The 12,400-nt window shown below is 41.8% G+C and overlaps 1 protein-coding gene across 4 annotated transcripts in view; it reads right to left on the reverse strand.

Annotated features, from left to right (window-relative positions):
* Positions 1–12,400, reverse strand: part of TRAK1 (trafficking kinesin protein 1) — a 123,659-nt gene that overhangs the window by 69,440 nt on the left and 41,819 nt on the right. For all 4 annotated transcript variants that reach the window (XM_042889333.1, XM_042889331.1, XM_042889332.1 and 1 more), the window contains exon 2: positions 6,578–6,870. Coding sequence is in view for 3 of the 4 variants with exons in the window: in XM_042889331.1 (XP_042745265.1) it covers positions 6,578–6,870 (293 nt within the window). In the remaining variant the exon portion in view is untranslated. The remainder of the gene's footprint in view (positions 1–6,577; positions 6,871–12,400) is intronic.

Genomic DNA, 12,400 nt, shown 5'->3' on the forward strand with positions numbered 1-12,400 from the left:
GATAAAGACAGGGAAAGCCAAAGCTAACAAAGATAAAACCTCTGCAAACTGCAGTTTCATTGTGAAGAATATCATTGTTTGTTAGGTTAGAATGTCTCTGCTTGGTTTCACCCAACACACATGTTCCTGCTGAGTATAAAAGAATGAAACAGATCTTGGTGAGGAGAGGCCATTGAACCACTAGGTCCCTTCTACAGCATCTTAATGGAGTCAATTTAAACAAATTTTGCTTCAGTATGGAAATGTTTCTCTCCCTACATATACGCAGCCATATTAGGGCATTTGTTTTTTATGTTTAACAGAAAAGAAAAGGAAATTCTACCACTGCAGCCATTCTTCTAGAGCAAGAACAAAAGCTATTCATGCATCAAACATACGTTGGCAGCACAGTGCTCAGCAGCAGTAAGAACAAACACATTCATTAGCCACCAGGATCTCCTCGCTGCCAAGACAGAGAATGTTCTGAAAGGGCAAAGGAGCCCATTGATAAGTCACTGAGCGCGGAAAACCCTGAAAAGCAATTGTCTGCTTTTGCTTGTTTTTCAGGCCTGCTACAAGATGTGTCAGCCCCTGCACAACAGCTGTCAATAATGCTTTGGAATCACAAAGGAAAAAAAACACGGATTAATTCTTATGTAACTTGCTTTTTACAGAGGTTGACTTTAACAGGAAAAAACTTCAGGATGCGTACATACATGTGTATCCAGGGAGTGCATGGCTTCACTCTGATTGCATGTCAGCGAGACAAAATAGTGGAATAAGAGTATTTTCATATATTTAAATGCACCAATAAACAAAAATAGTTTTTTTAGTCTTCCAGAACTAAAACTATTTACGTGCACCACAAAAGAGAAAAACAAAACCTTCACCAGGCATCTGCCCTCAGGAGTTAATTCTCCAAAGAACAAATGCAGAGCACCAAAGAATACTTACACCTCCTGCTCTCCCCTACCCTGATTAAATTCCAAATGTAAGAACCACAAGTATGCTTCCCAAAGCACAAGAAATACAGGAACTTAGTAAAAAGCACCCCAGATTTCAACAATTCTTGCAGTCACTTTTATGCTGACTCTAGAATTGACAATTTACACTAAAAAACATATACTTCCCTTTTGCTAGTATGATGCAAGCCAGCACAAAGACTGGATAAACAGGAGAAGAAAGTTGCTTGGAAAAAAATATGCATAACACTTGAAAGAAGAAAGCACAAACCTGGGATACAGGTTAGGAGATAGAGTGACAGGAAGGAAGTCAAGAAGAATACTAAGTTCTGGAAAGGAACAAACAACTGGCAAACAACTGATATGAAGCAGAAGTAAAAGAAGCAGGAGAAGCTGTGTGGAGTTCAGAGACCAATTCCCAAACTTATTTCAAGGAAAGACTGAGAGATGGGAGAGGAGAAGGATGGTGAATGAAAGTGACAGAGGTTTTTTGTATCATGAGTGTGGTAAGTGAGGTGAATGAAGAACTGATTACTCAAACCCTACATAACTAGAACAAACAGACAGAAACCAGTTGGAGACTGAGTATCACTGTACACAGCCTGTAAAATCCACACACTCACATGGTAATACAGTCAGCAGATTCAAAAGGGACTTAGAATAACACAGCTGGAGTCCAAAGTTAGTGGACACAAAGAGAAGTAGGCAGGGCTGTACCCTGCAGACCTCTTAACAACAGTTCTGTTCCCCAACAGTGATGGGGATACATGTGCTGAGAACAGATGACTGAGAGCAGCTGCACTTGGGCTCTCTATACCAACAACTGCAATTGCTGCTGGAGGAGACAGGCACAACTTTGTCACAAAGGTAGGAGAAGCAGCAAAGAAATCCTTCAGGCTCTGGAGATGCCCTTTAGAATGAAATAACTACAGAAGAAAAATGGTCAAAATTATACAACTTACCAAAGGACATGTGACCACGTCATTACCACGAAGAGTTTTTCAACATTTGATGGAATATTTGTTTCACAGAAGACCATAATTAAAGCCTTACTAAGGAAAACTGATGAAAATCCAGGGAAAATCTTTTCTGGCAGGAGCAAGAGAAAGATGGTTTCTCTGGAGGCTGAGTGCCCACCATTGGAGTAAGGAGGAACTTACTGTTATTTGACCTTCCAAGTCATGTAACTTTTCTCAGAGAGATCTCTCAGATGAGAGAAATAGAGATCATGTGGTTTGATCTATCTGGTGATGTTTGGGTTTTTTTGTTCAGTAAGAATACAGCTTACTGAGAAGCACTGAACATAAAACACAGAAGTGGTTTATCACCATAAATCATTTTCCAAGAACTCTCAGGGAATTGCCCAGTATTTGAAAGCCAGAGAATACACTCCCACATACGTTCAGAAAGAGTAATTTGTATAATGAACAAATGAATTTTGCAAACTAATGAGGGAGCTAGGCAATTTAAATCATAGTCCATTCATTCTCTTCCTTTTCAGAGAAGGATGAAGAAAACCTGAGTAGCATATTAAACAGCTAGTTCTTGAATTACAAAGTACACCATGCCAAAACCACTGCAAATAGTCTTCAGATACAAGAAAGCATACAAAGTTAACTTAGTGAAGATAGTTTATGATCCTGTGTGAGATATGAAGAGAAACAAATAAAAATTTAATAGCCAGAAATGCATTGTGATGGATGCCAAGATGCCAGAAGAGTAACTCTATGCTCCAACAATATTTCAGATTTCCATCTGCACTGTACTCTCCACTTCCAGAAGGACAGCACTCGTCTGACAGCAGATGATGGGCATGGAAAAGGCAATCTGATTAAAAGGCTTTTGTAATAATTGGATTATTTAGCAACTGACACAGTGATACTCTGCTTTATCTTATCAAGACTGCAGCCCTTCTCTCTTTACAAAAAGAGGAGGTGAGAGGTGCTGGAGGGGAAAGTCCCACCCCCGAGGTATTGTTACTGTCAGAATCTATTTGACTGGAGGCCTCCAGGCCTGCACTGCAGCTACAGGGAAATGCGTTTTTGGAAACACATACGTTCCTTTTCTGTGAAAAAGAACGCTAGATGGTGCTATATTCGTGTTTGCATCTTTGTGTTCTGGAATGGCAGCAGCAAGAAAAAGAGAAGTTTGAAGGAAAAATCCAACTGGGACAAGATAGGTGCTTTACACATGTAGGAGCAGAGTGATGTTTCCATGTTATACAGTGCTGCCCCACTGTCCATCAGCCTCAGAACCTGAAACTTCTCATTCAAACTGTGGTAACAAAAAAAAGGAACAACAATTCCAAATTATTTATTATATGTAGCAGATACTTAATCCATTTACAGGTTTAATAATATTACTGTTTAGAAAGTGGCCCACCAGTTTTGTTTGGTTTCGTTTCTATTTTTGTGGGGTTTTTTGTGTTTTTTTTGTTTTTTGTTTTTTGGTTTTTTTATATAATGGCTGTTAAAACATTCAAAACCAATTATTTTTAAGGAATCAAGTGTCTTATTTCTTTTGCCCCTCTGCTCAAACTAGCACACCTTCAGACTGTACAAATGTGCAGGTGTAACACTTCAGTTACAGTAACTACAAGCTTTGGATTGCTTTACCACCAACAAATTTGGTGTGGAAGAAATCTTCAAGGTTGCTGCCTCCGACCAGTGTTGACATTAACTTATGCAAACCTTTCCTCTGCTTTTTTGTTTTGTTTTGTTTTTCAGTCCCACCAGCCTGCCCTCATTCAGCTCACTGCCTTGGCTATGCCAGCACAGCTGCTTCTAGGCCACGGGATGAAGCAGCTCAGTGATGTGACCCAGCTAAAAGCAACACCCACATCACCCCTTCTGCCCAAGTGAGAAGCAGATTCTATCTGGAGCAGCTGTCTAAAATACCTCAAAAATCTCAGTGCCACAAAAATCTGCACACACGTGTTGCTGGGACAGGCTGGGGACAGGAAATGTTTAAGCCAGATTTGTATCCAAGATAGCATGCTCAGTACAATCAGAATGCACAGTGCACCTTCAGCTGTAACTGAATCTTCCCCTAGGTTCCACACAGCAAGGACTGAACTGCTGACAGAGCACTGGAGTGCCCACCTGCTGCCAGCAAAAAGAACAGATCCAAAGAAAGCTACAATAATTTAAAATTCTTCATGCACCCATGGCCTCCTTGAACATTAAAAAGCATACCACCTCATAGGTTTAGGATACATCGGGGCCAACTCCAATTTCACTGCCATTTGCTGGTTACATTTGAGAAAGTACCACCACAGAGCACTGCCACTCATTTCCCCAGGATTTGCTTGCTGTGTACAAGCCTTTATGTACAACAACTTTTGCAGAAAACCTTTACAGTAAAATCCAACTGTTAACCATCGACTGAAAGAAAACAGATCACCACCACTGTTGTACTTGAAACTGTCTGCTCCTGGCTAAGCAAAGGCTCAGCAGTAGGGAAAAAAATACAGCATATGCAGACTTGGTATGAACAATTGTTTTCCCCTGGAGATCTTAAAACGTAAGTGGTGCTGACCTGCCAGACCTACACAAAGAGTTCACATTAAAGGCTCTGACAATTCTTCCTCTCCTTGTGTCAGATGTATACAAGATGTATGTACTGCTGACCAAAAAGAGATTTTGCAGAGCAAGTACAAGAGCAATTTCCAACTCCCAGTCTTTGCCCTTTGACCCCTTTACAAAGCACAACAGAGTTGAAACTAACACAAAACAAAACAACAACAACAAAAACACAACAAACTGTTTCTACTGTAAATTTTACTGTCTGGCCTCCAAGTCAATAAGTGGTACCAGTTTACTGCTGCAGAACAGGCAACCAATATAAAAACATTACAGGATCAATCAGCAAACCACATTTGGCTGATAAGTGAGAAAGATGAGATTCAGAAAGTACATCATGCTTGAAACAGCATGAGATAAGATGACATGCCCTGACCTCAATTTAACAAAAACTACTTTAAAGAAAAGTTAGGAAAAGGTAAAACAGAGTTGGAGGGTCAGGACACGACCAACAGAACTTGCAATAAAGATAATTCTACAAGGAGCCTGGAAAACATAGCATAGAGGAATAACCAGGGTTGAGGAGCTATCTTTTGTTACCAAAAACTTAATTTTATATACAAGCACATCTGACTGAAAGGGATGTGCTGCATGTGTGCTGCAAAAAGAACTGTAATGGTGTTGTAAAGAGAACCAAGTAAAGGTTATAATGGCAGGGATGAGCAACTCCAGAGCGCAGGCTAGCTGCAAAAAGCAACCTTCCCTAAGAGTGAATCAGAAGGTTTCTCAAACATAAGCAGCTATTCTAACCACATCATTAATATGTCACCTTAAATTCTGGACTAGTCATCACAAATTTCATCTGCAACACCTTAACAGGCACTGCAAGCCCCCTTTTAGTGTTCACAGAAGTGCTGCACTGTTCTGTTGACAGTTGTCCTTAAAGCCATCAATCCAAAGCAGTAAGTGTCATCTTCTCACACTTTCCCCTCTGCATGGCATGGGTATGTATGCATTACTACTCCAGCATCCTGGAATGTAAAGAATAGGGGTATTCAGAGCATCACTCCCCTCCTAACTTTCTTTTTCTGAGAATATCAACAACTACACAGCACATAGGCTGAGTAAGGTTAAGGTATACTACAGAAATACCTGCCAACAGACTTCATTAACCAGCTCTCTGACCTCAGAAGATTCAGAAGGTGGAAGTTACCTGGGATACAGCTATCCAGCAGCCAATTAGAAGGTCCCTGGTCTTATTTTTTGTTTATTTCAGTGCTCACATTTCTTCTTTTTGAAAACTCAGCTGACTTCCCAAACAATCCCAGAAGACCCTGGAACTGACAAGGTCAGTTGAAGCTAACAGAGTTCAGCTCAGCTAAAACCCATGCATTTGGAATGGAAACTACCTGTCATTTATTTCATGGCCATATCCATGACTAAACTGAGCTACAGTGATTATTCAACCACAAAGGAATTGGGTCAATTGACCACAGAACTAAGAAGCTAACTCTGCTTAAAATGTCATATTTAAATACACATTCCACTTATTTGTATTAACTGTACGATAAAAAGGCATTTAATCTTTCATACAACATGCAAAAGAAGCTCCTCCTTATGCATAAACTTTTAGAGTTTCAGGACTAACATGACAAAAAACAGAATGGTTGTGAAAAGTGAAAAGATATACAGTCAAAACACTGGATGCTTCATATTGTCTCTCCCGTTCCCTTCTGCCACAAATAAATTCTTATGTCACAAACATAAAAATCTCAGTTATGCTGAACATAACATCAAGCTGCAGTACTCTTTTCCTCTCATTCCTGACTGTTGTCTTGCCTTCCAAACATGCTCCAAATGGTTCAACTTCCCAAGCATGCAAGTATAATATCCTGGTTTCACAGCTATCATCAGTTGAGCCCATCTGTGAAACCCCTAAGCCTTATAAAGAGTTGACATTGAAAATTCAGGTACCAGTGAAACCCCCTACTAAATAAGTAAAAACATGCAAAACAGCAGCACCAACACCATCCACGGACCAGATACAAGCTTAAGAATGGAAGCTTAACTACACATCTCCACAGCCTTCTCGAGATAAAATCTATGACTGCTTACCAGTAATGGTGCAGGCATCTCTGTACTCTCTGCAGTCTGGCACATCATCTTCCACTGCTTCGCTTACATACTGCTCTTCATGAATGCCTGTGTCACAGGCTTGGACTGCATGGTTCAACAGCTCCGAGGGAGGCACAGTGGCGGCCAAAGTGCAGTCGTGCAAATCTGTGGCGTCCAGCTTGGCAGGTTTCAGAGGGTTGTACAAACTGCCATCAGGGGGACCAGCACTGGAGACTGGGTCTGGCTGGCAGAAATAGAACTCCTTCTCTTTGCTGGAGTCGGCTTCACAAAGTCTGCAAAACAAAAGGAACAAGTGCTTAATTCAAGCCATTCCAAACAGCATAAATCAGAAGAATTTTCTTCTCCTTAAGCGCTAATTTAACCTGACTAATTCAGCAAATATTGAAAGCCAAATACAGTATATAGAGCAGCTATTTGTGCACCTTGCAGGGTTGCACAGTGTAGAAAATTGCTATTCCTTGTACAGTGTTATTTCCCAACAGCTAATTTTGCCTAACCCAACTTGGCGTAAGCTTGGTGCAGCCACCTTGGCTCACCACCTGCCTCTCTCTCTCACTCAAGAAAAGAGAACCCTGTGAACTAGGTCAGCCTCCTGCATGAGCCACCTCACGCAGCAGACAGGCTGCACATCACCCTGCTGCACATCACCGTGCATCTACTGATATTTCAGGAACATCAGCATTCAAAACTGCTTGTTACCAAACAATACAGAAAGGATTAGGATCTTACACTAATCGTCCCCCTCAGCTTATTCTCTCCACTGATCTACCCTGCACAGCCTGGAGCTGCCTGCTCTGTCCCTATCTCTGCTCTTCCTTTACACAAACAGAAGTAAAGGTGCATTACAGCAGTGTCTGTTCATCACTGCCCCTCAGTGCTTCCACCTCCAACAGGGCACAAAGTCCATCAAAAAGGAATATCAATGCACCCAGTGAGATCAAATTAGACAGAGAAAAAAAGAGGAGCAACTCTTTGCTAAAACCTCAGCTTAATTGGTGTCTTAGGAACAGGCCATGGAAGAACACTCAGACTACAGTGGAAAAGCAGATACCAAGTCAGCAAGATCACAGCAGTGCTTTGGTCTGCAAGCAAAAGGTATGAATGCAATTCAATATGGATGTGCAGCAACATAATATGTTCTGTTTGGTGCTTCACTGAGATACAGGAAGAAAATAGTTGCCTGGGGTATTATATAAAATCCCTTTCATCTCTAACAGTAAAATAACATTATCTGGATGCATTTCTGAAGTTATGCTGAGGAGTTTGGCATCTTTTTCTTCTGGCATTCCCAGTAAATAATGTTATTGCTTCACCAAAGCATCTATGACTATTTCTAGAAACTCTGCAAGACTGAAGCATCTCCCTCTAATCAGCCACGACACAGATTGTGCATTCCAGACCTGGGGGAAAGTTTCAAGGAAATCATGCACTAAATTATAGCAGTTTTCACACTCCCTTTTCTCAACCTGTTTTTTCCTCCCTTTCACTGCAGGCATAGGAACAACAAAGCAAAATTCTCCTCTCAGAGAGTCTCAGCGACGACTCATTTGCACTGAAATCTGAATGCAACTGGAAAACTGAAAGGTAGTATTAACTGTAGGGAAAAAAAAAAAAGAAACCTCATGCACAAAATGACATCCTGTAAGATCTTCCTCAGTGACATGTATTTGTATTTCTGCATGGCACTGGATAACCTGGAAATAATTCTCATACTCAGAGAACCTGGATTTTCTAACAATCATAATAACTACAGGAAGAAGTGAAATCCAATGATAGATTTACGATCCATACTCATACAAACGGTGCTGCTCTACCTCGGCTGCTGTGGGAAGGAAAACTTTGTTCAAGTGTTCTAACAGAAAATCTTACAGTTCCCCTGCAGAGCATCCATTACCCGTGCACCACCCAAGCACACGCTGCGAAGGACAACGGGGTCACTTCGTGCTGATTACTGCTAAATGGCCCCCATTCAATGGCTCTGTAGGAGCCGGAGGAGAGATGACTGATTTTAGAAATCCGCTGTTTAAATTCAGTTGGAATTGAAATGCAAAGCTTCATTTTCTCTGCACTGATGATCGAAACACTTTAAGCTATAAACAAGAAAACACACTGGAAACGCAAGGACTGAATAACTAAATGAGCTCCATTTTGTCATAGTTGCTACCGCATGGCTGCGATTCGCATTTGTTTGGGGAAATTGTTAAGTCTGACATGAACAAGGACATGGCTGGGAGGTGGCAACAAAAGGTCAACAGGAGCACTCATGCTCTTCTTGCCATGTTTTCCCCTCCTCCACATGCCTTGCTTTGGCAGCCCCTGAGAGCAAGCACCATAAAAATACCACCAAATGAAACAACGCTGATAAATGGAGGTGCAAGCTGTGTGTAGAAGTCTACAAGAGCTCAGATTCTCAAAACTCACTTGAAACTTTTCTGGACACAGTGGCATTCCAAGCCTGACATACCTGATCGTCCCTGCAGATTCACGATGTTACATCCCATACAATCCTGACTAAAACAACCTTCACCCCAACGTAACGCTGCAAATTGCATTAGAAGTTTGCAGCGAATGAGTTTTGTCTCCTTCCTTCACTCAAGTTAACATCCACATCAGGGAAATGCCATGGCACTCAGCTTCTTCCTCCTTCATTGTAGGCTATACCCCAACGGCTCAGCTTCTGCCTTTTATAACTGCACTGTTATGAGCAAATAAACAGTGACATTCAGAAACAGCCATCCAGGCTCTTCCTTCACACAAGCTGTTTCACTGTTGGTACTTATGGAAGCTATAAACAAACTGAGCTTCAAATACAAAGACACAATAAAACTTACATCCCTCCTTACCCACCCCAACCCCCCCCAAAAAAATCCATTTGCCCTGTCTGCTGCAGAAACCCATGTAAAATCAATGTGAGATTCCAGATTAAGGCAGAGAATTTGCCTTGATGTTAGCAACTCGTATCACAAAGGGAACAAAGCAGGAATAAATGCATATGCCTGCTCCCCCTCAGACCTCATGGAATATTCTCCTTCCACACACAGTGGGAAAAATGCTGTTTGGGCTCTTTATCTATGAAGCCATAGAGGCACTGCTTGCACACCTTCCCCAGCAGGGCAGATCTTAGCTACTGGATGAAGGGCACACTGTCCACCAAACCTTTAAACTTTCATCTAAATTCTCCTATTGCAGAATAGAAAAAACAAGTTACAGCTGAGCAGTATTCACCATACTCCCAAGGCAGCCATAAAGGGAGACAGACACTACTATTCCCATGAAATATGAAAAACTAACATTCTTGTTAATCAGTCCCAACAGCATATACAGTAACTGGAAGACCATAAAAATGTCATTGCAGTGCTTCCTATTTTCTCCTTCTGGCAGCCAAACAAGTACACGATTTAAAAGCCAAAATATAACTTTTCTTGATGAAAAATCCATGCATTTAATTCCTTCTACTATGTATGTGAACAGCAGCAGCATAGGACGTGTCTGCATACAGGATTTAAATTTAACTCTTCTATTCTACCTAGTGTGATTTAAGTCAGTGGCTGTATTGCACCATTTCCACCAGTCTAAACAAGATGACAGTTTGGGGTTAATAAACAGACCCGGGTCTCAAAAAACACTTAAATTTGGGTTAGGTTAACTTATTTCTTCATTGTAATCTTGTTCACAGAATGACTGCAGTTCTCCAAAGTTTACCATTTAAATGTTTTTAACCATGTCATCTTACTGTGCAAAATGATTTGAAAGAGAAAGTTACGATAGTAGTTAACACAGATTTACGAAGGGGAAATCACATCTGACCAATCTGGTAGCCTCCTATGATGCCATGATTAGCTGCTTAGATGAGGAGAGAGCAGGGAGTGTAGTCCATCTTGACTTCAGAGAAGTTTTTCACACTGTCTCCCATACATTGTTGTAGGTAAGCTTCAGAAATGTGGGGTAAATGAGTGGGCAGTGAGACGGTTTGGGAAGTGGCTGATGGTAAAGCTCAAAGGGTTGTAATCTGCAGCACAGAGTCTAATTGGAAGCCCATAACTAGCGGTGATGCAATGGTACTGGGTGCAGTCTTGTTAAACATCATCAATGACCTGGAGGAAGGCAGAGTCCACCCTCTACAAGTTTGCTGGTGATATGAAGCAAAGAGGAGTGGCTGACACAGCAGAAGGCTGTGCTGCCTTTCAGTGAGACCTGGACAGGCTGGAGAGGTAGGCAGAGCAGAACTATGTGAGGTTCAGCAAGAGCAAGCTCCTGCCCTGCGCATGAGGAGGCATAACCACATGCATCAGTGCAGGTTAGGGGCTGACCTGGTGGAAAGGAGCTCTGCAGAGAAGGACCTGGGTGTCCTGGAAAAGAACCGGTTGGCCATGCGTCAGCAGTGTGCCCTTGAGACCAAGAAGGCCAAAGGTAGCCCAGGATGCATTAAAAAGTGCATGGCTAACAGGTCGAGTGAAGCAATCCTCGTTCTCTACTCTGTCCTGGTGAGTCTGCACCTGGAATGCTTTGTTCATTTCTGGGCTCCTCAGTTCAAGAAAGACAGGGAACTTCTAGAGATAGTCCAGCAGAGGACACAAAGATGACAAGGGGCCTAGAGCTTCCCTCTTATGAGGAAAGGCTGAGAGACCTGGGGCTGTTCAGTCAGCGGGAGAGAAGGTTGAGAGAGGATCTTACCAACTTAAAAATATCTACAGGACAAGCATCAAGATAAGGAGGCCAGGCTCTTTTCAGTGGTGCACAATGACAGAACAAGGGGGTGATGGGCACACACCACAGGAACATGGGAAATTCCGTCTGAGCATGAGGAAAAACTTCATTTGTGTGAGGGTGACCGAGCACTGAAACAAGTTGTCCAAGGAGGCTGTGGAAACTCCTTCTCTGGAGATATTCAGAACCCACATGGATGCTTTCCTGTGTAATCTACTGTAGGGGGTCTGCTGTAGTAGGGGATTGGGACTGGTTCACATCCATTGGTCCCTTCCAGCTCCTATGATTCTGTGGCTCTGTAAAACCTGCACTTCAGAAGAACAGTAATACAAGCATGAAGATTTGCTCCTGTACACCTCCTCTGCACCACATACAGATTTTGGCTTAATCCAATAAATGCTTAAAATCCAAAGTTCACAAGACTAGCTCCACAAAATCCTTGAATTCTACATACACCAAATACTACTGTCATCTAATACTAAGTCCATCTATGTAATAGTTTGGATGACGACTGCAGGGCAATGAAGACTTAACCAAAAAGTGAACTGTAGTGTACTTGTGGTAGCTCTGACTGCAAAAGAAAAGAAAACATCCAGATTGACTAGCCAGCACTGCACTCTGTATTGAAGAAGTTAGTCAGCTCTAATTACTAAGGCAAAACAGTTCAAAGCTGAGACACAATTGCATCAGAGAATAGCCAAAATTTGGTAGCTCTGTGTAAAGAAAAAAACAATTCTCCTTGTCAGTTAGCAGTTTCTAGGTTCCAGCTAGAAAAAAAAATCTGTTCATTTGCAAAGTGTTTTAGGGGAAGAAGGCTGAGCCTTATGCAGCATGTATTTAAAGTAAACATAAACGAAGCATATCAGGTGAGTGTGGAACAGCAAGTGGCATCAAGTTTTCCTGCAGCCAGGATTAAACACATCCTAGCTTCGAAGCTAGTGACACAAATGAGTTAATGTCGTTCTTCCCCCAAGAGCCACAAAAGAGATTGAATTATTCTCTGCTGTGATTATCTAGAGACAGCAAGGCCAGCCATGCAGAATTTGTATCATCAGTCTCATTACCACCTTGGATTGCAATGACAGCAATTGACTG

Source organism: Lagopus leucura, unplaced genomic scaffold (assembly GCF_019238085.1).
Source record: "Lagopus leucura isolate 7727_CA_CO unplaced genomic scaffold, USGS_WTPT01 Super-Scaffold_100157, whole genome shotgun sequence".
In the NCBI taxonomy this organism is placed as follows: Eukaryota; Metazoa; Chordata; class Aves; order Galliformes; family Phasianidae; genus Lagopus; species Lagopus leucura.